We start from the raw sequence: 24798 nt of genomic DNA on the forward strand, positions 1-24798 counted from the left end.
TTAAAACTTACAGAGGACCAAGGATAAGAGTTTCCAACTTCAGGATGGGAGAGCAGCGTTTGACTTTTTTTTTTAAATTTTTTTTTTTTTTAACATTTATTATTGAGAGACAGAGAGAGAGAGAGACAGAGAATGAGCACGGGAGGGACAGAGAGAAGGGGAGACACAGAATCCGAAGCAGGCTCCAGGCTCTGAGTTGTCAGCACAGAGCCCGACGCGGGGCTCAAACTCACAGACCGCGAGATCATGACCCGAGCGGAAGTCGGACGCTTTACCGACTGAGCCACCCCGGCGTGCCAGTGCTGGTCTATTTTTATACCTCAACATTTGATTAAAATATTTTAATGGAATTTGATCCCCCAGGGCTGACATAATATAATGCGACATCTACAAATGTGTTAACAAATCATGCTGCTTCTTCTCTAGTTAATCCAAACTAAATTGGACAATCTGTGCCACCTGCGAAATGAGGGGGAAAGTTGAATTTGTGCATGTGATAGCCATTATTAAAGATTGTATTAAAACGACATGTTAGGGGCGCCTGGGTGGCTTGGTCGGTTAAGCGTCCGACTTCGGCTCAGGTCATGATCTCACGGTCCGTGGGTTCGAGCCCCGCGTCGGGCTCTGTGCTGACAGCTCAGAGCCTGGAGCCTGTTTCAGATTCTGTGTCTCCCTCTCTCTGTGACCCTCCCCCATTCATGCTCTGTCTGTCTCTGTCTCAAAAATAAATAAACGTTAAAAAAAAAATTAAAACGACATGTTATAAAATTTATAGTAATGGAAGCATGGGTGGCTCAGTCAGTTGAGTGTCCAACTCTTGATTTCAGCTCAGGTCGTGATCCCAGGGTCATGGGATTGAGGTTGTGGGATCGAGCCCCGCATCAGGAGCCTGCTTAGGATTCTGTCTCTCCCTCTGCTCCTCCCCTGCTCACGCTCACTTGCTTTCTCTCTCCCTCTCTTCTAAAATTAAAAAAGGAAGAAAGGACAACATTATAATAACAAGCTGACCTAAAATGGCATATTTTAAACTTTAGAACATGCAAAAAGAACCAAATAATGTTAACATTTCCTTAGGGTGATTACAAGCTAAAGGATGGAAAGCATTAGCAAGAACAATCTCTGAGATTCCTTCTGGCTCTGACACACTAGGGTTCTAGAATAGTGCAGGCTCTGAAAACCATGATGAAGAACAGGAGAGTGTAATAATTTGGCTGAGGGTGGGGGACACAGTGTGCCCCCTTCCCTGCCCGCTGTTGTTGGAAATGGGATTAGACACGTTCTTTGAAAGTCCAGATGTCAGAACTGTAATCAGAGAGCAGCCTTCTGTCCAGTTTACCCGAAAACTGTCTAACCATTAGAATCACCAGATCGTAGAGTGGGAAGGGACGTTAGACATCACCTGGTCTCTTAGCGCTGCCCCCGAATAGAAAGGGGAGTGAGAAGCCCGTTGAGGATTGAGTTCTGGGCTTTCGGGTGTGTTTAAGCTGAGGCCGGTGTGTTTAAGCTGAGGCCGGTTGACTTCATTGCTGGGGTGATGGCCTGCTCTGTTGGCCTGCATGGGTGGGGCCTGCCAGGGAGGCTCAGAAACCAGGTCAGCCAGCTGGACCTTACACCCTTTTTCTCTCTCGCCAGCTGCAAGTTGTCTTTGCTAGAGGTCAGTCCGTGGACAGATGAGCTTGGGGCCTGGTCCTAGGACTCCCAGGAACCCTGCTGTGGCACTGTGGGGACGCTCACTGGCCTTGTCTGGTGAGCTAGCTGGTGTGTCTTAAATGGCCTCAGATTTTGGTTACATGTTTGGGGGAGAGGAGGCAGCAGCCTTTGGAAGAGTCACGGATGGCCTGGTCTGGAGGAAGGGCCCTTGGACTTGGGCTCGGGACACACCTGAGACCTCACCCGGGCCAAAGCCTCCTCTGCACTGTCAGTGGACACCTCCTCTGTGCCTCTTCCTTGCAGCCTGGCTCGCTGCTTATGACCACCTTAACAGATGGGAGCAATGCTACAGAAAGCCCAAACCCCAGATAATCTACAACCTACATTTGGTTTAGGAGCGATATTTATTTTTACACAGATTAACCTTCCTGGTTTGTCTTTTGTTGAGGCTGAAAACAAATGCTTTTATATACTCGGAGTTCACAGCAGAGGTGGGTAGCCTAGAAGGCACTCAGGCTCAGAAAATAAGCTGGCCTTGGTCCGAACATTTGCTGCAGATAATTGATTGCTTTTAGTTCCCCATAATCACATTAGCTTATATTTTTATGTTAATCCTTTTCAACTTTGGTCATTTCCTATGTGTGCGTGTGTGCGTGTGTGTGCACGTCCCATTGTCCCATTTACTCCGTTTAGGCTTGACTCGCCTCCTGGAGCCCTTGCCAAGACCTTCCTTCTGCACCTGTCTATAGCAGGGCTCAGGAACTGGCTCCCCTACTATTTTGAGGGTGCAGTTAAGATGAAGCCAACGGAAGCATAGGGTGTGTAACCCTGAGCCACTTCTTTGTATTCTGTTCCTGTCTAGGGGAGACATTGGCTGTGTCTGTGTGTATCCTGAATACAACTGTCCGTACAGCCCATACCTCCTGGTATTGTGTCAAACCCGTGCCAGCCCCTCCATATCTCACTGGCAAGTTGAGAGAAGTCTCTGATGCTCTTGGCTTGCCCACTTGGAGAGTGCGAAGAGGGAAGGGAATCCCCATGGCGAGGGCGTGAATGAGTTTCTCAGCTGGGCTTCTCGGGACACACCCTCTCTGCTTGCTGCTCCCACTATGGGGTGAGGGGAGTCTGCTAGGCATACTGATCTCTGCTGGCAGTGGGGAGCCCACCTGAGGGACGGGGGAAGGGCTGGAGAGAGGTGGGCTGCAGGAGAGCTGATTGGCTTCTCTGCTCTTCCTTTCTAGGGGCTCTGGGCAGGCTTCCTGACTGTCTCTCAAACCTAGACTAGACCATGAGCATAATCTTGCAGCTAGATTGTTCACTGACTGCCATTAGGCTGACCATTCCCTGCTCCCACCCTCTAGCCTTTCTGTCTGACCTCTTCATAGACTCAGCAAGAGCCAAAATCCTTAGAGTCCTCTCGTTCATTCCCTTCCTTGAGCGGTGGGCTCATCCAGGGCACCTGTGAGTCGGGGCTTGTGTGTGGGCAGCCCGCTTTCCTCCATTTACCCCACGCCAGGTCCCTTCATTTTGTGGCCGACATTTCACACAGCAGTTGAGTGCCTGTCTTGCGGGAGGGGGCCAGCTCCACATGTGGGAGCTTGACCGAGACACTGGAGCCTGGTTGAGCTGCCGCCTCCCACCCTCCTCCTGACCTGGGAAATCCTCTAAGCTGACCTAATTACCTGCAGTGAGGGACAGCATACTGATTCCCAGCAGGCTTGCAGTTCGAGGAGGGAGGGGATCCTCGGACAGGTGGGTGTATGCCACTCTGGGATTAACCTTCCGGTTGCTGCTCCTTAGGACAAGTGTCTCCTTTCACTCTGCCATCCTTAGGAGTGGTTCCAGGCCAGACAGCCCTCCCCTCGACGCTCCTTCATCTCAGCCACACAAGGAGCCACAGTCCCAGTTTAGCACAGACCTGCCCGGCCCAGGGGCATTTCTGCACCTCTGTCTTGGCAGGGGATCATCGGGTGATGGTGTGTTTAGCCAGAAGCCCTGGTCTTTTCTCCGCCAGGGTCCCCTCCCAACCCTGTCTGAGCAGGAGCCGTTCAGTCCCCTGATGAAGTCCTTGGTGAGAAGCTCTTTTCCACTACCGCCTCTGTGGGGCTGAGAGCTGCTCTTCCAGACCCACCGCCTTCTGAGAAGGCATTCTAGAGGGTTGGCGTGCAAGGCACGTTCACCCAGCTCATCCAACAGCTGTCGAGCACGTGCATTACCGATAGTGTGTTATGTTATCTCACGCTTTACAGTGTGCAGCGTTCTTGTACCTGCAGGGCCTCCTGTGTGCTTCCTTACAGCCCTGTGAGGACTCCGGGAGCCTGGATGAAGGCCTCTGGGACTCAGGCTCAGTGAGTGAGTGAGGAATAGAGCCCGGTGTGTCTTAAATGGCATCAGAATTTTAGTTACATGTTTGGGGGAGAGGAGGCAGCAACTTTTGAAGGAGTCATGGATGGCCTGGTCTGGAGGAAGGGCCCTTGGACTTGGGCTCGGGACACACCTGAGACCTCACCCGGGCCAAAGCGTCCTCTGCACTGTCAGTGGACACCTTCTCCATGCCTCTTCCTTGCAGCCTGGCTCGCTGCTTATGACCACCTTAACAGATGGGAGCAATGCTACAGAAAGCCCAAACCCCAGATAATCTACAACCTACATTTGGTTTAGGAGCGACCTGTTGGATATTCTCCTGACTCCAGCAATGGGCTGTCCTAGCTCCGCATTAGCAGAGGGCAGATAAAGCATGTGTAGGAGACTGAGCCCCTTCCTCAAGTTTATAATTTCATTGTAGGAGTAAGATCTACACCTGCAGAAAAAGACTCAGGAACGCTATTCTGTGCTCGGACATAACTGAGTATAACTGGGAATCGCTGGACAGTAATGGGATTAGGAGGGAGAAAGGCCATTATTGACTGGAGTCCTTGGGGAAGGCTTTGTGGAAGAGGCAGGCTTTGAGGTGGGCCTTAAAAGATCAATATTTTGACATATGGAGAAGAAGGAGAGAGATTTTTAGGAATAAGGAGGCTTGGGGAGGAGGCTTCTAACTGCAGGGTGAGGTGTCTCTGTTGAGTCAGGGGAGATGGAGTGATACCTGACTGTGGAGGGTTGAATCCCAGGCTCTGAATCAAACCTAGTTACACTCAAAACTGGAAGGAAAGAGGCCAGAGAGACACAGTTCTAACCCGGCCTTGCTTGGGAGCACGCTATCTCCCTGGCCCTCCAGCCTTCGCTGCCCGGGGCCCCAGCCCGACTGCCGTGAGGCCCGGAGCCTCCACTTGCTGACGTGACTGGCCACGCGGCAGCTACTATGGGACCGGCCGGTGAGGCAGCCGGAATGGAAACCGTGCGTATCTGGGACTGGCCATGAACGAATCTTCAGGAGGGAGGAGTAGAAGGAGGGTATTTGCTAAAGACCATTTCTGTTGGGCCTTTCATGTATGTTTGTCTTGTTCACCTTCACAAGGACACGACGAGGACACTGTAATTATTGTTTTCTGTTTGCATGGGGGAAACAGAAGCTCAGAGGGATGAAAGTATCTTGCCCTTCTCCACACCGCCAATAAATGGCTCTGGTCTGTTTGGCGACAATAGGCTGACACTCTGGCTCCCTGCTTGTAATAAAAATGAAAAGTGGTGGCCTTTCTCCTCAAGGACTTCTAGTCCATTTGGAAGAATCAGTTAAAAGTCAGAGTGTTGGACAACAGAGGGGAAAAAAAGTGAACATAGAGACAGAAAATGTTAGCAGCGGGGAGTCAGGGTGGGAGAGCTACCTTGAGCTGGTGCAGACAGAGCTCCACAGACAAAGCTGGGCTTCAAGGACATCAGTGCGGGCTGCTAGACAAGGAGGAGACCAGTCCTGGCAGGGATGGTCACAAAAGTGCCAAGGAGAGATGAGAAGAGTGTGTGTGTGTGTATGTGTGTGTGTGTGTGTAAATGTCTGTCAAACATACACAAAGGTAGAGAGCCTGGAATGATCTCCCATACACCTAATGCTTAACTTAAAAAAATGATTCAGGTGCAATTTGCATGTCATAAGATTAACCATTGAAAAATGGGTTAATATTTATTTATTTTTGAGACAGAGAGAGACAGAGTGCCGGCAGGGGAGGGGCAGAGAGAGAGGGAGACACAGCGTCTGAAGCGGGCTCCAGGCTCCGAGCTGTCAGCACAGAGCCCGACGCAGGGCTCGAACTCACAAACCGCGAGATCATGACCTGAGCCGAAGTCGGACGCTTAACTGACTGAGCCACCCAGGCACCCCTAAGATTAACCATTTTAAAGTGAACAATTCAGTGACGTTTGGTAGATACACAGTGTCGTGCCGCCACCACCTCTCTCTAGTTTCAATACTTTTTCATCACCCCAGACCCCATATCCATCAAACCCTCGCTCCCCCTTTCCCCTTCCCCAACCCCCTGGCAACCGTTGATCTGCTGTGTGTATGGATTTGCCTGTTCTGGGCATTTCGTGTTAAAGAACTCATACACTGTGGAGCCTTTTGTGTCTGGCTTCTTTTTTTTTTTTTTTTTTAATTTTTTTTTTTAATGTTTATTTTTGAGACAGAGAGAGACAGAGCATGAATGGGGGAGGGGCAGAGAGAGAGGGGGACACAGAATCAGAAGCAGGCTCCAGGCTCTGAGCCATCAGCCCAGAGCCCGATGCGGGGCTCGAACTCACGGACCGCGGGATCGTGACCTGAGCCGAAGTCGGACGCTCAACCGACTGAGCCACCCAGGCGCCCCTTGTGTCTGACTTCTTTCACTTGGTTTTCACTAATCCGTGTTGTAGCAGGTGTCAGGACTTCGTTCCTTTTTGCGGCTGAATAATATTCTGTTGTATGGAGGTACCACAATTTGTTTCATCCGTTCATCCACTGATGGACTTTGGGGTTGTTTCCACCTTTTGGCTATTGTGAATAGTGCTACTGCGAACATGTGCGCGTGTACTTAATTTGAGTTACCTGTTTTCCGTCTTTCTGGGTATATCCCTAGGAGTGGAACTGCAGGGTCATATGGTATCTCTGTTTCAATTGTGGCGGAACCGCCGGACTGTAGGAACACCCCCTGTAGCTGCACCCCTTACATTCCCACCAGCAAGGCACTAGGGTTCCCGCTTCTCCGCCTCCTCCCCCAGTGCTTATCTTGTGACTGAAAGATCCCCCCTCACAGTTTTACATACCGGACTCACTACAGCAGGTGCTTTCTGTTATTCGAAACAGGCCCTGAAGTCCACCCACCTTGGGCCAGCAGCCTTAGCTGCTTCGAGCCCTTCCCATTCCGTGGCTCACACTGGTTCTACCTTCATTCAGCCGCGGGTTCCCTGAGGGTAGGGGTTGGACCCTGAGAGGTTGGATGAGTCTGCTCTGGTCATCCTGAGTGGAGGAAGCCGGGACAGCTGCAAGCGTCCTGCCCCACCTGCCCTGGCTTCCCAGCTCCAGGTCTGCTGGCTGGTTTGTGGCTGGGCTGTCCTCCCTCTCACATGCCCTGTCCACCAGCTCCAGACCCCTGAAGCCCATTGTATGAACACAGGTGATCTCAGAGTTCTCCGGCCCCTTTGGGCACCCCCAAACCGACAGCTGGCTTTAAGAGGGTCCTTCTTGGGGTGGCGATTAATTAGTTGGCTAGGGCTGCCATAACAAAGTGCCACAGACTGGGGCCTGAAACAACGGAGATCTATTTCCTCACAGTTCTGGAGGCTGGAAGTCAGAGGTCAAAGTATCAGCAGGGTTGGTTTCTTCTGAAGCTCTTCTCCTCGGCTTGTAGATGGCCGTCCTCTCCCTGTGTCCTCCCACGGTCCTCCCTCTACGCATCTGTGTCCAAATCTTCTCTGCTTATGAGGATACCAGTCGTGTTGGATTTGGGCCAACCCTAGTGACCTCACTTACCTTAATTACCTCTTTAAAATACCCTGTCTCCAAACTCAGCCACATTCTGAGGCACTGGGAGCTAGGGCTTTAATGTATGAGTTGGGGGTGGGCACGGTTCTGCCCATAGCGGGGGTAGGGCAGCAAGGGTGCATGATGGCGAGGGAGGCAGAGAGGCTGGGAGGAGATGGGGGGCTCGGGGGGCACTTGTGGTTCTTCTGGGCTCCTGTTTGGTTTCAGAGAGACCAGCTTTCAGGCACATGCAGAACAGGTGGAGGAGGGGAGAGAAATGGTGGCAGCGAAGAGGGCACTGGGGGCTTCGGGGAGGCGGGAAAGCAGTGTCCACAATCAATAATTTATTCCTGGATGCCACGCAGGAGGGCGTTGTCATGGCAACGGGCGGGCTGGTCGGCCTGACAGTTGCCTCTCAGAGCTGCCTCCCCTCCCTCGGCTCGTCTCTCCCTCCCCCTCGCTTTTCTTGTGTGTCTCGGGAGCTTTTTTGTGGACTGGAGGCTGCCCGCGCTTGGGATGACACCACTGTGCCCGCTCTCGGCGTCGGGACTCTGGGCTCTCGACAGCGGTCCTTCCCCAGCCCTGTGTGGCCCCGGACAGATGACCAGGGCCGTAGCCTGACTCCCTCGAAGGGTCGTCTCCCTCGCTTCCCAGCCACCAGGCCTTTTGCCTCCGTGCAAGCGCTCTGAGTGCTACTGCTCGGAGCCTGTTTTATGCCGCCTCTCGACCTCTGCTAACAGGTTCAATGCATTGCCTTCTCACCACCCTGACCCCGGGGAGTCAGGAGCAGGCCCTCACACCATGCAGGCTCCCTCTGGGGGCCGTCCCGGTCTTTCCCAGGGACTGAGTCTTACGTCCACCAGCTGCACGGAGCCTCAGTGATTGAGACCGTTGAATTTTTAAAGTTATTTTTCATATGCATTACAATTCACCGTTCCCCTGATTCACTGGCTGTCATGACTAATAAGGGATCTGGGTCTGTAATAACCATTTAAGACTTAATGTTATTAGTCTTGTAATTGCTGCCAAGAGTCTTCTCTGTTCTCCGAATTTGTAAATCCTCATGCACAGAGATTAGGAAAACATACCCCTAAGCTGGAGGCTGCCAAGGGGGCTGGGTGGTTGGAGACCAGCCTCAGCTGCCCGGCTGGGGTGTGAGTTTCCTGATAAAGCCTCAAGCCAGAGCTGCAGACGTGCCTGGGGAGCATCTGTGAGCCTTCTTGGGGAGTTGGGGAAGGCGGGGTGGTGGCCTGCGGAGGAGTGTGGCCCGGGTTGTCCGCACGACAAGCAGCTGCTGGTGGAGAGAAGAGCTTTATCTCCAGGGAAAGGACACTCCTTCCCTGCCCCCTCCCCAGCCCAGAGGCTCACAGCCCTGATGGCCCGGAGGAGATGGCAGTGGTGTCCTAATCAGATGGTCATGATGCTGTAGGCAGAGATTAGAGTCGACAGGAAAACCGGCTGTATTAGAAATGTCCTTTGCTGGCTCTATGTTGGGAACTGTCCCTGCCTCTTCGCACGGGGCATCTTTTTCCACACATGGCTCTCTCGACTCCTCATTGGGAAGGGGCTGTCACAGGGTTGAGTGTACTGCTGTGGTGAAGGGCCAGGGCACATGGCTGATTGTCCCTGGTTTGAGGGCCAATGTCCCTGCACCTCCCTTTCTGTTCTTCTACCTGGGAAGGTCTCAACACTGCTGCCTGAGCGCACTCCCAACCAGGGCTGGCACCCCTGCCCTCCGCCTACCACCCCCCACTTTCCTGCCAGGGATTAGCATGGAAACTGCCCGCGGCTTTTTTCTTTTTCTTTTTCGTAATAAAATACGCATAGCATAAAAATTTGCCATTTTAATCATTTTAAAGTGTACAATTCAGTGGCATTTAATACACTCACCGTGCCATGCATCATCATCACTGTCTGGTTCCAGAGCACTTTTATCACCCTCAAAGGAAACCCCCTACCAATTAAGCAGTCACTCCCCATTCTCCCTCCCCCCCCCCCCCCCCCCCCCCACCAGCCCCGAGCAACCACTAACCTATTCTGTTCTAACTCTACCAACTTGCCTTTTCTGGACATTTCATATAAATGGAGTCATATAATGGGTGGTCTTTCCGCGTGTCCATCTGCTGATGGATGTTTGGGTTGTTTCTTGTGAAGAGTGCTGTTATGAACATTTGCGGACAAGTTGTTGGTCGAACACGTGTTGTCATTTCTTTTAAATTTTTTTTTTTAACATTTATTTATTTTTGAGACAGAGAGAGACAGAGCATGAGCAGGGGAGGGTCAGAGAGGGAGGGAGACACAGAATCCGAAACAGGCTCCAGGCTCTGAGCTGTCAGCCCAGAGCCCGACGCGGGGCTCGAACTCACGGACCGCGAGATCGTGACCTGAGCCGAAGTCGGACGCCCAACCGACTGAGCCACCCAGGCGCCCCTGTTTTCGTTTCTTTTAAGTGTAGACCTAGGATTGGGATTTCTGGGTCTCGTGATAATTCAATGTCTAGCTTACGGAGGAACTGCCAGACTTCGCCCCCTTCTTGGCACATGCCAGACTTGATCTTCCTTTGAGAGAGGGGGCCGTCCTCCCTATGCCCACTCTAGGCTATGGCCTTTAGCAGCTACTTTCGGAAACTTTCTAGTTCCTAACCCCTGGTCAAGACACAGTGACATGAGTGGACACAACAAAGCAATCTAGTGGCGGCAACTGTCTTTAATGATGTTACCAGATCTTGTGACCCATGCATGTGCTGCCCTCCAAAGCCACACCGTTTGGGGGCTGTACATTTGTTCCTGTCATGGAGCCAGTGCTCAGAAAACCTTGTTTCATCCTCCCCGGGCATAGTCTTCAGAGATCTTTCCTTGATAAGCATTCTTTGCTTTTGACATGAAACAGTATTCCCGTCTGCATCACCCACCATCGTTTTCATTCTTGGCCTGATCTTTCAACTTAAGAACAATAAAATCAAATCTATCCTCATAGGATAGAAATTTGCCACCATGGGGGCCCATCAAAAGAATATGCTATAGGCTTTGAAAGCGCTTCTAAAAGAGAAGCTTCAGAAATGTTCTAAGCATGGGCGGGAGCAGTATTGGAATATGGATGTAGCCTCCCGAGGGGATGTCTTTGAAAGAGGCGGTGCTCATTTAAATGTATGAATTCTGGTGTGTTCATTTAAATGATCAGTCAGAAGGCTTTATGGGCATACAATGAAAAGAAGACGTGAATGGTTATTGACTTATGTACACCTCCAGGAAATCAAAGAAAGATACGCATTTTAGGAGTTTTAAGAAGATGAAGTTCAAATTATAGCCTGGGAGTGTGGTGGGATGGTTAACATAAAATGGTATTGCCAAGCTGCTGGGGAAGAGAAAGGTCAGTGGGGGAACCCAAAGGCTTAGAATAGCATCCCCATCTTCCTAAGGGTTAGAAGACAGGTTTTTACTGCCATCAGTGTGGCTAGGAGGGGGCCATTCTCCATCTCTGGGGACAGTGAGGAGAAGGGAGGCTGGTGAGAAGTATAGGTGAACTAGTGTCTTTGGTGAGTTGAGTTTTAAAATTTTTAAATAGCCATGTCTCTTGCTCTGACCTGCACAACCCAGGGCTTCCCTTTGAAGGTTAAATATTGTAGCAAGCTTTGGAAGTCTGGCAAAGAAGCTTTGGGCACAGCCCCTAGGCCAATGTCCTGGGACTCTTTGACCTACTGGGTTGTGGTGTTTTTCCTCCTCATTCAAAAAGGTGGAGTCAGCAGTGAAAGGAGTGGAACTGAAGACATCTGAGAGAGGCCTGGAGGGAAGGTGGGCGGTCAGGGCAGCCTAGTCTGGCTCTTAGATTTCAGAGACAGGTTGGAGGCGAGTGTCACTGTCCCCACTTTACAACTGGGCCCCAGAAGTGGATAAGATCAGTGGAATTTCAGAGCCAAGAATAGATCCCCTCTCACTCCAAGGTTTAAAGAATATCCCCTCTGGGAAAATAGCACTTCTGAAACCTATTTCACGTCTTTGTCTCATTTATCTCCACAATCACTTATTTGGGGTCAGATATTGATGAATTTGACAGCAAAGCAGAGCAAGATGCTGCAGTGATTTTCAAAAAATAAATCATTGCAGTAAATAAATATATAAATAAATTGAACTGAATATGTGTACACACACACACACACACACACACACAACCTGCCATTTGAACAATTTTAAGTGTCCAATTCAGTGGTATTTAGTGTTTTCACCATGTTATCCAAACATCACCACTCTCGATTTCCATACTTTTCCATCACCCCAAGTAGAAACTCTGTCGCCATTAAGCACAACCCTTTATTACCTGTTCCCCAGCCCCAGGTAACCTCTAATTTGCTTTTTCTCTGTATGAATTTGATGATACTGGATACCTCCTATAAATGGAATCATATGAGCTTTGTCCCTTTGTGTCTGGATTATTTCAGTTAGCATGATGTTTTCAGGATTCATCAATATCGTGGAGCATGTACCAGAGAGCCATTCCTTTCTATGGCCGAATACTATTCTATTGTATGGATGTACCATATTTTGTTTACCCACTCATCCATCCGTGGACACTTGGGTTGTTTTCACCCTTTGCCTATTGTGAATAATGTGGTGATGAACACTGGTCTGTAAGCATGTGTTTGAGTCCCTGTTTTCCATTCTTTGGGGTGCATATCTAGGAGTAGAATTACTGGCTCATACGGTAATTTTATGTTTAGCTTTTTAAGGAACTGCCAAACTTGCCTCCTGGCTATTTGTACATCTTCTTTGGAGCAATGTTTACTCAAGTCTTTTGCCTGTTTTTAAGTTGGGTTGTTAGTCTTTTCCTTGTTGAGTTTTAGGAAGTCTTTACCAGATGTATGATTTGCGAATATTTTCTTCCATTCTGCAGGTTGTCTTTCCATTGTCTTGATAATGTCCATTGATGCACAGGTTTAAATTTTGATGAAGTCCAATTTATCTATTTTTTCTCTTGTTGCTTGACCTTTTGGTGTCACATGTAAGAATCTGTTATCAAACCCAAGGTCATGTAGATTTATCTCTTTTTTTCTTCTAAAAGTTTCATGGTTTTAGCACTTCTATTTAGGGGTCCAACTTCATTCTTCCACATGTAGAAATCCAGCTCCCCCAGCACCATTTGTTAAAGAAACTGCCCTTTCCCCATTGAGTGGACTAGGCACTCTTGTCAAAAACCAGTTGGTCATAGATGTATGGGACTCTCAATTCTATTCCACTGGTCTGTGTGTCTGTCCTGATGCCAGGACCACACTGATTTGACGGCTATCGTTTTATAGTAAGTTTTGCAATCAGGAAATGCGAGTCTCTGATTTGTTGTTCTTTTTCAGGGTAGTTCTGGCTATTCAGGGACTCTTGCAATTCTGTATATATTTCAGTATAATCACTTTTGGATATATGTTTTCATGGATATAAGTACTGATTTCTGTTGGGTGAATACCCAGAGATGCCGCTGTGCCATAGGATATAAGTATGTTCAGCTTTAATACCCAGTGTCTATTTTACAAAGTGATCATGCCAATATATTCTTGTACCAGCAATCCCTGGGAATTCCAGCTGTACATCTTTTATCAACATTTGGCAATGTCAGTTCTTCTGTAAGATTTTAGCCTTTCTGGTGCGTTGCCCCCAGATTATGAGTCACACATTGCTGCATTTTTCAAGGACCGTATAGGCATACCCATCTTTGTTCAGGTGCTCCTTCTGCTGGCACCAAGTGTTGGAAAGTGCTGCTTGCTTCCTGCCCCAGCAGCAGCAGCAGCAGCAGCCAGCTGCCTCAGCTCCAGAGCCCGGAGATCTGGCTGGTAGGCTGCATCTTTCCAGCACCAAAGCTCAGCCTACAGGAGAGAACATTGGAATTTGGAATGTGCGTGTAGAATTGCCAAAGGAAAATTGGTAACTGGACTCTGTCCTGGCTGCAGCAGTCAGCCGTATGAATGCTAGTGTGGATGAAGCTTCTGGAGCTGTGCCTAGTTCCTGAGAGAGATCAGTTCTTAGGTAACTGCCTCCCAAGAATGAAGAAGCTAGCAGAGCTGTTCCATCTGACCTTCGGCATTGGCTCCTAGAAGAAGCTCCTTCAGACGCAGCCTGAGTCCAAGGAGGGTAAATGGCTGTTCCTAGCCCTGCAGGCTCTCAGACCGGGGCTTGTGTTTACCCAGTTTACCCAGGGCAGTGATTGCTCTCTCCTTTTTCAGCTTGCCGGGTAGCCAAACTCAAGTCATATATTTCAGTAAACATTTACTGCAGGCCTCTGTGTACCAGACGTGGAACCGGGCACCTTGGGAACTACAAAGGTCAAGATGAAGCCCCTATGTGTTGTTCATCGTCCAATAGGGGAGGAAATACTTGCACGTATCATTGTAATAAAGGAGGGCAAGATCTGTGCCTAGTGAGGGGTATACATAATGTGCTTTGGAAACCAGAGGCCGAAATGTTCTTGTCCAGCCAAAGGGCTGAACTGGCTTCCTGGAGGAGGTGGCATTGACAGTGGACCTTAGAGGATGAGTAGGATTTTGTTGAGCAGAAATGAAAAGAGGGAACTCCAGGAAAAGAAACATAAAAAGCAGAGGTAGAGGTGGGCTCTTCCAGGCATTTGGAGAAAAGCATGTGTAGTCAGATTACTGGATGCTGACAAGGAGTTTCCTAGATATCAGCCTGGGGGAGGTGAATTTTATTCTGCAGAAACAGGGAGCCCCTGCAGGGTTTGCCTGGGGATGAGTCATTCAGTGTCGTTCCTGACCAGAGAACATTCTGGTAATACAGGGAGACCACGGGATTGCCCCATCCTCTTCTGCTTCTGCTTCTGCACACACATGCACACACATGTGCAGAAACACAGATACAGTTCACACATCAAAGGAGACATACACACTTCCAAACATACATATAGGAACCAGGACAAACACATGCAAGAGACCCACACATCAAAACACATGTCCATATATGAGACTTACTGAACACACACACACACACACACTCACATTCACACAGACAGAAGATACTATCCTGAAAACTGAAGGACACCTGCATTCAACACCACGTACATGTCCTGGAACACCTGTAGACACACTAACACAGGTACCCACACATATCAAACCACACTAATAATATAAGTCACACATACAAGACACACACTATGGGACAGACATACACATATACCCACCAAGCCAAGCAGGTAGACTTATCCATACCGTGAAACACTTTTAGTTACACATACACAGCCAAGCAGACTGCTCACACTCACTGGGCCACACACTTGGGAACTGAAGTGTTCAGGCTCAGGGAACTGAAGAGGTTCCCAGGGGCGCAGAGGTTGTGTGCTTCCCCACGGACTCCCAAACGCATGCTCAAAGGCACAAGCACAGACACACCCACGAAGCAGTCACACCACAGCAGAGGCAGACACAGACTCAAGTGGGTGCGGGCTCGGGCCGTGCTGCTGTGGGGGTTCCTCACTGTGTCCTCCCAGCTCACTGCTGAATGGCTTCCTTCTGGACGGCCACTGCCAGCCCCGTGTGATCCTGGGGTCTCAGCGCCGGGCGGGCCCACAGAGGGGCTCTCCCGCTGGGATTTCCACAGCTCCTCTGACAGGGGCCACCCACAGTGCTGCTCAGATCCTTCAGACGAAATACTTCACGACTGCAAATTTCCTGTTGTGATGGAATTCACTTTCCATCCCAGGAAGTGATCATGAGGCACCCAGAGAGGAAACTAGACCCTTAGCCGGCACAGTCAGTCAGCAGTCAGCTAACGACTGCAGTTTGAGGGCCCCAGGCTCACCCAGCCTGTCCCTGTAGGCAGTCCCTTGGCCACACTCTGGCAAGGTCAGCCGTCCCCCAGATCATTTTATTGCTGATCTCTTCTGGTGTGGAAGAGCGGGCGGACTGGGCTTGGCACACGTGTCCTCTCAGGGGAGGGCAGCGGGTGGCAGGGGGGTGAGCCTGCGGGGTGTGGGGGTGGGGAGCCCCGCCTGGGACCTGGGATGGGATGGAGCTCTCCTGCAGGCACACCAGCTGTTTCCATGGCCCCAGCCGTCCTGTCCTGGTGTGGGCTGTCCTCTGCGAATGTGACCCACATTCAGGCCGGCCAGCCTGAGCAGCTCCCCAGGCTCCCTACTGCCTTCCTTCCTTCTGGCTGCCACCCCCTTCCCACTCCCCATTCTGCACTCGGCAGGCCGGGGGCGGGGGGGGTGGGGGGGTGGGGATGGGGGTCGGGGGCGTCGCCTTCGGTTGAGAAGGAGGCTGTGACACAGCTGGCTCTGAGCGATTGGCCAGTATGGCTGCCTCCAAAGAAGCCTCCAGAAACCAGGAGAACTCCAAAGCAATGGGACAGCCCTACCCACTGGGCACCCCCCATTTGGATGATTGCCTGATCCTCAGAATCTAACCTCCTTTTGTTCCTCTTCAATGTGGGACAAATCTGGTCTCTCCCTTAACCCCGTCTACCCTGCTGATATGGAAAATGGGCTCCCTCTGCCCCGCCCCCCCAGCCTGGGGTGCTCCCCTCTCTTCTGGCTCTGAACCTAAGGGCCAACACCTTCCACTCTGGTTGTGCCTTTCTCAGCTCCCCTTCCCACATTCTTACAAACTCCACTAGCCCGAGTTCATTATAAGGACGAGAAATGGCTCAACAGTAGCCCCCCCCCCCCCCCCCGCCCCCGGGGAAAAGGCCAGTCTGGGGCCAGTCTGTGGGGCAGGAGGGAGCTGGGGCCAGGGGGCTACACTGTTGACTTAAAGCTCAGTATGAGGCAGTAATGGGACTCGATGGTCAGAGAGGCACTGACTGCAAGGTGAGCTTCCCCAGAGGAACGGCTGCATCCGGAACCAGGGCTGTCTTGTGCGCGGGCGATTGCACCATACTGTTAAGATACCTTTGCCTTTTAATGAAAGTAGCTTGTGTTCTTTGCAGAAAATTTAGAAAATATAAACAAGCTCAAAGGAAGAAGCGCAAATTATCCATAATGTCGCCACCCAAAGAGCCATTCTTACTGTGTTTTTGCAATCTGCTCTTTTCACTTAATAGTCTTTCATATCATTAAAATAGTATTCTGCATTGAGGAGGGTACTTGTTGGGATGAGCACTGGGTGTCGTATGTAAGCGATGAATCACGGGAATCTACCCCCAAAACCACTGCATGTTAGCCAACTTGACAGTAAATTATATGAAAAAATAAAATAAAATAGTATTCTACATTATCTCATCATTTTAATAACTATGTAATATTTCCTGGCTTATGATAGTAGTAAGAATCCAACTTACTTTTTTTTTTTTTTTGGTATTTGTCATATGTGTCCCGAACTATCATTCATCGAATTTTGTTACTTGAGATTGATACTATCATTAACCCAATTATACAAATAAAAAGAGTGAGGCACAGAGAGGCTAACTAACTTGTCCAAGGTAACACAGCCAGTAAATGGCAAAGCCAGATTTTGAACCCAGGCCTCTGGCTCTAGAACCCTTATTGTCACATGCTACTTCCTGCCAAACCATGGACATGCCATAGTTTATCATTTCCCCTGGTGATGGCTGTTTACACGGTTTCTGACTTTTTACCATTATAAACAATATTCTGATCAACATTTGTGTGACTCACTTTTATATTCTGGTTATCCATGATTATTTACCGAAGATCTACTCTCAGAAGTAGAATTTATGAAACAAGGCATAAACATTTTTAGACTTTTAGATCCATTTCCAGATTTCCCTCCAGAAGAATGTTAGCAAGGTACACTCTTACCATCAGGATGGGGGGGGGGGGGGGCTGGCCTTTACACTTTAAGAGAAAGCCTGAGAGATGCCTGGGTGGCTCAGTCAATTAAGCGTATGACTTTGGCTCAGGTCACGATCTCACGGTCTGTGAGTTCGAGCCCCGCGTCGGGCTCTGTGCTGACAGCTCAGAGCCTGGAGCCTCCTTCGGATTCTGTGTCTCCCTCTCTCTCTGCTCCTCCCCCACTCGTACTCTGTTTCTGTCTCTCAAAAATAAATAAACGTAAAAAATTTTTTTTTAAAAAAGAGAGAAAGGCTGACCGTCAGAAGTGTGGCATCACAAGGGGAACAGGACAGTGCAGGGATGGAAGCAGCTGCATGGGGGGCAGCTGGCAGGACTGGAGATGTGCGGTCTGGACAGGACTTGGAGTGTTGGATGGAAGGTACATGGCTGCAGTCAAATGTAGTGATGGGCTGTTGAGCAGAAGAGAGAGAAATTTGTCCTGAGGCCCTAGAGCAGAAGTGGACGAGTGGGCTGATGTTGACCTTAAGAGAGCCCTGGTCCTCTGTGGGGCCTTGGATGGGCGGGGTGGGTGTTGAATAAATGTTACGTGACCTGCTGTCATCCCGGCTTGGGTTGGGGTAGGGCATGCATATGGGGGGGGGGGCGATACCACCCACAAAACATTACATCTCCTCGTCTTAACTGGGGGGTCTGCTCCTCCTCCCACCCCTGCCTCGGGGAGCCTGGCCCAGCCTGGTACTTCCCTCGGTCTATCCCTTCAGAGCCTGAGCAGCACAGCCTGGCTTGTGCCATGGGCCACATAACTCCTCCATTATGCATGAGGGGGACCCGGCGGGGAGCGAATGAGCAAGCCGTGGTGGGGGCGGGGGGCTGAGTGGTTATTAATAAACGAGTGTATTGTGTGGGATTCCATTCACAGCACTTTCAGAGGACGCGGTGGGCTTGAGATAATAAAGCCCTGTTTCTGCCACGGAGGGCTGGGGAGGTGGCAAGTGGGAGGTGGCAAGGAGCAGGGAAACCAGGAATTATTTTGATTCCGCCCAGGGCAGGGCTGCTGCATTTGCTCTGAGACCAGCACCCAGGGGGACGGTCCAGCTGGGATTTTGCTCAGGCCTCCGTCTGCCCACTGGAATGGCCTGGGGTCTAAGAAACGCCTAGCTTTCCATCCCCACCTGTCCCCATGGAGGGAGACTGAGATGGCACTGGATGAACCGGAGCTCGACTCGTTCAGGAGACAGGTGGGGTAGTCTGTTCCACCCTGCTCCTGGCCTCCTGCCCCACCCCGTTCCTCCTTCCGGGTGAGTCCTTCTGCTGTGCCCTTCAAAGACTCCAGAGTGGCCTGTGCTAGGACGGTTCCTCATTTCCTGACGATGCTGGAGTTGTGTTTGTGTGCAAGGTCTTCGTGCAAGAAGCAGACCGGCCTGGTGTTAGCATGTGGAACATGAAGCGAGCAGGCCAGAAGGGGGAGAAGCGATAATGAGGGATTAGCTGCAGTTTCAGGGCAGAGCGGCAAGGGACAAGGCTGCGCAGGGGAGCTTCGGCCTGAGGAATGACGGGTGTCTGGGAAGGTGAGGTGCTGAAGAGCATTTGGCGGAGGGGGGACTCGGGCTGTGCCTCTGATTGCAAAGCCCGTATTGCCTCTGTGACCTGTCCCTCTGGGTTAGCCTTCCTGAGCCCCTCCCTTTCTCTCCCCCAGCCCTTGGCTCTGGGCCCCACCATCCCAAAACAGCCCTCTCCCTCTGGCCGAGCCTGTCCGTCTCAGTCTTGGCGTCTCTGGATCTCAGCCCAGGAACGCAGAAGCTGCTGGTTGGGAAGGAGGGAGACCAAGCGGTTTTGCTTTCCGCCAGCTTCTAGGGATGCCGAGCAGGTTCTGATTCAGGGAATCCCGGTCCCCCTTCACTTAGAGTTGAGCCAAAACAAGAGGGAAGCAGGGCCCGGGGCAGACGTGGGTCACCCGACTCTGTCAGGAGCTAATGGTGCTCCCTTTGGCTTTTGTAAGTGGCTCTGGCCCGGAGCTCCCCTGATTTAGGAAACATTTCCTTCTCAAACCAACTCGAAGGACTGCGTGCTAGTTTGGTTGGGAGTTGGGAGGGAGAAGGAGGCCGGTGGCAGGGACTGTCTCTCTTGCCCTCCTCATGGATACATGGCTCCTTGGGGCAGGGCTCGGACTCAGTGACTTGAACTTTTTGTTTGAATTGAGGATTCTGTGACCTTACTTAACCCAGGAAGGTTTGAGGCTGCATTAGAGCCAGAATGGGCTGATTCTAGGTTATTGGAGGCTCAAACCGGAAAGGGAAAATCTCCCCAAAGGCAGGCCAGACCTTTCCCTAGGGCAGTGTCAGGGTCTTGGAGCTGTGCAGGCCCCTCCCTTCCCCGAGTGCACAAAGCAAACAATGCAGGCTTCCTTGAGCGCACTGCATCCCTGGATGGCCTGCCCTGATCCTGGTCGCAGGGCTGTGGGGTGAGGAGGTGGCCCTGCAGGGAATTGAAGCTCCAACTTGGGCTCTCCATGCCTGCAGACACTGTGGACAGTCACTTCCCTTCCCCTCCCACGGTCTGAAGAGGCGGTGACTATTTTTAGAAGCATCTGCATGCCCCTAGGAGCACTGTTCTGTGATTTATGTGCCAGCCTGGATGCTGTTGTACTAAGAGAGGGCACCAGAGCTGGAGACACCTCTGGAGGTCAGGAGTGGGAGTGTGCACGGTCAACCCAACTACAGTCCGCCCAGCTGGGCACCTGGCCTGGAGGAATGACCTGGCATCTTCCACCAAGATTTTGGGGGGTTCCTACTGACTGTTTTATGGTTGTCAGTTGCTGCAGGAGGTTCCTGGGTGATCCAGGAACAGGGACAAGGACCTTCCTCAGAGAGGCAGGCAGGCTGAGTCATGCCATGGCGACTCCCGTCTCGAGAAGACATACCCGCTGTGTACCAGGAGGGGTAGGCAAGGTGGCCTTTCCCAGGGATGGGAAAGCCATTGGCAACTGTAACTGTAACAGGCGACTACTCCCTGAGAACTTATCCTGGGACAGGCACTTCTCCGAGTACTTGACATCTGTTGTCTCCTGCAACCTCCCAACAAACAATCTGTGCTGCTGTCCTTTTAGAATTGAGGAAACCGAGACCCAGAGAAGTTAAGCATGTTGCCCAGTGTCCCATTGTCCATGACCAAGCCAGCGGTCCATCCCGGCTCAAGCCCCTGCTCTCTTGAGCCCTTGGGCTGGGCTGCCTCCCAGTAGAAGGCAGCCACATGCTTTGTTTTGGAAAACACAAGACGGACTGAGATCAAATGCAAAAAAAAAGGACTTCCCAATAGCAGAGGGGTCGTGTGGAATCTTCCTTGGAGATCTTTGAGGAGCATCTAGCACTTCAGGAGGGGGCCATCCTGCAGCCTGGACTCTGAATTGATGACCATGCCAGGGATTTTCTGTCAGGGGCCTGTCCATGAGAGATGCTGGACCACGCATCAGTAGCATAGGGTGTGACCAATCAGCAGCCTCCAGGCATGCCAAGCACCCAGCTGGGATTTGGCACCTGGAAAAAGGGCTGGCAGGGGGGAGGTTGCTGAGCATTCACCAGGTAGGGAGAGGAAGCCAAGAGATGCCAAGAGAGGCGTCTCTGGAGCAGCCTGTTGGTTAATAGGCTTTTCATTTTGGTCTTTAGGTCAGACGTGCCTCGTTCACCCAGAAAGAAATCCATGGCTTTGCTAGGGCTCTGTTCCTGGAACCACACCCCTTCCATAGGATGTAAGCATCTATAGTTCACATTTGATTAGGGACCGCTGCTGGGGGCTCTCCGAGCTGAGGTGGAATTGACGAGCCATCTGGGTGGGATGGGGGCTCCTTCAGCCAGGCGCCTGCAGGGCCACTCACCCCATTTCTTGCCCTCTGTCACCCTGATCTGTACCATGGGGGCAGCCTCAGAGAAGGACGTGTGGGGGTGGGAGCCCTGTCTCTTCTCCCTTGATTTGTGCAGTGAGGAGCGAGTGCACCAGCACCTGGAGGTGGTGTGTGGGAGTGGTCAGACACATGGGTTCCAGTGTCGGGCTTCCTGGGCTCCTGTCCAAGTTCTACCCCTGGTGGGTTGACCTCCCAGTTTCCTCATCTGTCAAGTGTGACATTAATAGCACCTGTTTCTTGGACTCTGTGAAGGTAAATGAACTAATCCGTGAAGTCATTTAGCACAGGAGGAGGGAGGAAGACCCCTCTATCCAGGACCGTACAGCCATTTTGGCCTCTCTCCCACCCAGCCCTGCACTGTCTTACACTGGGTCCCGGGCCTGCATGGGGGAGGTGGCCTCACCAAGCGCTAGGAGTTCTGCTCCTCACCTTGACTCGGGTTAAATAACCCAGCGGTCCTCTGGCTGCGTCCTGCTGCCGTTCCCTTTAGCTGGAGGAGCCAGTGCTAGGCCCGTGCTCAGGGTCCAGGACCCCTGCTCCCTGGGCTGCCTTCATCACCATTTATGTTGGGTCTACAGAGATAAGAGTCCACTTCTGGTTTATTCCCTGTTTCTGACTTCGCACGTCTTCCCCACAGCTCGGCCGTTACCAGCTGTTTCGGGGGCCTGGGATTGAATCATGGTTTTATTCTGCCCTCCCTTCTGCCCCGTGATGGGCTCTCCAGGGCCCTGCTTCCAAGCACTGCACATCCAGCCCACCGTCCCGCATCCACCTTCTTCTCTCTGCCTCTTCGGCCCCTTGTCCTGATTGCATCTGCCCCAGACCCTTTCCTTTCTCTGCCAGCATCCTTCTCCTTTTCCCACCTCTCCCCTGTCCCTGGGCTGAACGTTGCCCAGTTTCTACTTCTCGGGGATTCAGGGACACTTTGCACGACTAAAGCAAACATCTGTTGATATTTAAAAGTTCTTAAGGACCCACATTCTCATCTCCAGGCGAATGCTGCATACTGCTCCTCTGGCATAGGAAGCTTAATTAAAGCAGGGCCCTGTGATAGAGTCAGCCCCACATTGATGGTCATTTTTGAAAAGGAGAGGTAACTTTGCACTTGGCTCCAGACTGAGCAGGGTCAGCATGAAGGAGTTAAGTGAAGAGGGTGATACAATGCTTTCTGGCTGCCCCAGTCACTGCCCTGTGCTTTTGATGTATCTCCTCATGCAGTCTCATGGACAACCTGATGAGTCAGATACCACAATCCCCATTCTACCTGTAGAAGGGAAAACAGAGAGGTTAAGTGACTTGCCTTCGGTCACACAGTGATTAAGTGGGAGAGCCGGGATTTGAGTGTGGTTCTGTTTTTCCTAGAACCACGTATCCTCAAGAGGAAGGTGGGTTGGACAGGACATGTTAATGTATGAAGACACATCTGAATTTTGACTACCCTGGAGCTGGATTTCTGACTCTGAACAAATCCAAGTGTCCTCCTCATGTCCCTTCCTCCTAACTCCCATTCCCTGGTTGTGGACCTCTGAAGGGAAAAAGGGAGATCCCCCCCGACCTTGAACCACTGTCTGTCAGCCTCCAGGGTGGGCCAGCAATGCGGCCACACTGCTGAAGCCATCAGCTTCCCACAAACCACACATGTTGGAAAACACTGTGTTTTGCTGGGAGAAGAGGAATAAAAAACAGAATAAGGAATCTGGAAGTACCTGAATAATACAGTATTAGAAAGTTAAAGTGCTTTTCCTCCCTAAAAACAGTCTGTGAGGGAACATTCTGCAAACTGCAGATGCGCCAGAGGCCTGAGGGCCAGAAACCTGCACAAGCCATAGCAGTAACTGCCTCCAATCTCCAGGCTCTGGGCTGTTCTCAGGGCTCTCTCCCTCCCCATGCCCCTCAGCTCCCCTGCTGGGGGCTCTTTGTAGAGGAAGACGTTGTAAGTGACATGGTAATGGGCCTAAACATACCCCAAGAGCCAATGGTAGGTGCCAGCTGCCCTGTTCCCCCCCACCCCCAACACACACACAAATCTCTACTCAAGACAGGATGTGATTAACCAGTTCTGAGGAGCGTTTGGAACTCAACTTTCAGCAGCCTGAGGAGAGGTCTGATGGGGTCTTTGTTTGCCTGAATGTGAAATTCTGGGGTTGGTGGGGAGAGGTGGAGGGAGGAGGGGTCTTCAGGCCCTTTAGACTCAGCGTAGAATCATAGAATCGCCTGGTAAATGCACGGTCATTTGGGATGCATTGTCTTCCTGCGTAAGCCTTTAAGATCTGCCTTCTAAATTACTACTAAAGCATGTGACTCTTGTACCCGAGCTCTTAGGTTTTTTAATTTTTTTCACTCTTAAATTCAACTGTATTGGGGTATAATTTGCATTCAATAAAATGTACTCATTGTTAGGGTATAGTCAGATGAGATTGACATATGCATATACCCATGTAACCACCATTCCAATCAAGTTATAGAATATTTCATCACCCCTGAAAATGCCCTCATCCCATCTGCAGGCAGTCTCCCCCCCAGCTGCTGGCCCCAGGCAACCACAGAGCAGCTTTCTGTCACTATAGATTGATTTGCCTGTTCTGGATATCCTTGTGTGTGCAATATGGTCTTTGTTGCTGCTAGGGATAGATAAGCCTCAGGGGAGAATAAGTTATTTGAGACTCCTGCACAGGCGTGGCCCCTGCCAGGGGATCTCCCATCTCTGCACCCTCTCTGTCCCTCTTGAGCCCTTTAGCCCACTGCTGCCTTGGGTCTGTGGCAGGAGAAAGATCACCCTCTTCCCTCTGCTTTGGCACTGACTCCAGGGAAATGGTAGGGAGAGGAGGTTTGGGGGAATTATGGGCTGTGGATGCAGAACTCAAGATGTGGGGGATGACTTTCAACCATGAGAAATGGATGTGGGGTTCTGAGAGGGAAAGCCTGGGTAATGTGGTGGTAGACAGGCAACTGAGCTGGCCTCTCTCCTGCCACAGGCTTTGTTACCACTGTCGCTGCCATTCTTGGCATCTAGGTGGGTATGAAAGCTGCTCCCCTGAAACTCAGGGGTTCTTTTAAATGAATTGAGAGTCAAGGAAGGAGAGGAAGCAGACTTCAGGTCCAGCCTGTGTGTGTCCTGCCTGGCAAGGATGTGTTGGAGGACGAATAAGGAGCCTGGCTTATTGGCTGTCTTGGGGACGGGGGCTGACCACACCACACCCTTCTCCTTGTGCTCAGGTCTGCAGCTTCCCCTCTCCTGGGGCAGGAGGGAAGGGTAGCACATGACACTGATTCTTACATAGTGGCAAGACCCAGTGCCAACCTGGTAGAGAAGGACACAGTGCTAAGGATTTGCTGCAATTTGCATAACCCTTCTGGGATCCCATCATCTCTGCAAGTGAGCATATTTTAAGGATATTTTAAGGGTGCTTTTATCTCTTGGGGAAAATGGATAAAAACTAAAGCCAAGATGCTGTCGTTATGGTATTTTTTCTTTTCTTCTTCTTCTTCTTCTTCTTCTTCTTCTTCTTCTTCTTCTCATCATCATCATCATCATCATCATCATCATCATCATCATTATTTCTCTGTGGTAAAATACACTGTTGGGGAGGAAGAAATTTTTCCATGTCCGTCAAGATTCTTCTAGCTGAAATGAGAA

General features: G+C 50.9%; 1 protein-coding gene across 19 annotated transcripts in view; it reads left to right on the forward strand.

The window, feature by feature from the left end:
* Nucleotides 1-24798, forward strand: part of NFASC (neurofascin) — a 178508-nt gene that overhangs the window by 21048 nt on the left and 132662 nt on the right. Inside the window, exon 1 of one of the 19 annotated variants that reach the window (XM_058701643.1) lies at nucleotides 18272-18561. The exons of 17 other annotated variants lie outside the window; for them this stretch is intronic. In XM_058701643.1, coding sequence (XP_058557626.1) covers nucleotides 18470-18561 — 92 coding nt within the window. In that variant the 5' untranslated portion in view covers nucleotides 18272-18469. Of the gene's footprint in view, nucleotides 1-18271; nucleotides 18562-24798 lie in introns of those variants that run through there. One more of the 19 variants, XM_058701648.1, reaches the window with a different exon arrangement.

Source organism: Neofelis nebulosa, chromosome 15 (genome assembly GCF_028018385.1).
Source record: "Neofelis nebulosa isolate mNeoNeb1 chromosome 15, mNeoNeb1.pri, whole genome shotgun sequence".
Taxonomy (NCBI): Eukaryota; Metazoa; Chordata; class Mammalia; order Carnivora; family Felidae; genus Neofelis; species Neofelis nebulosa.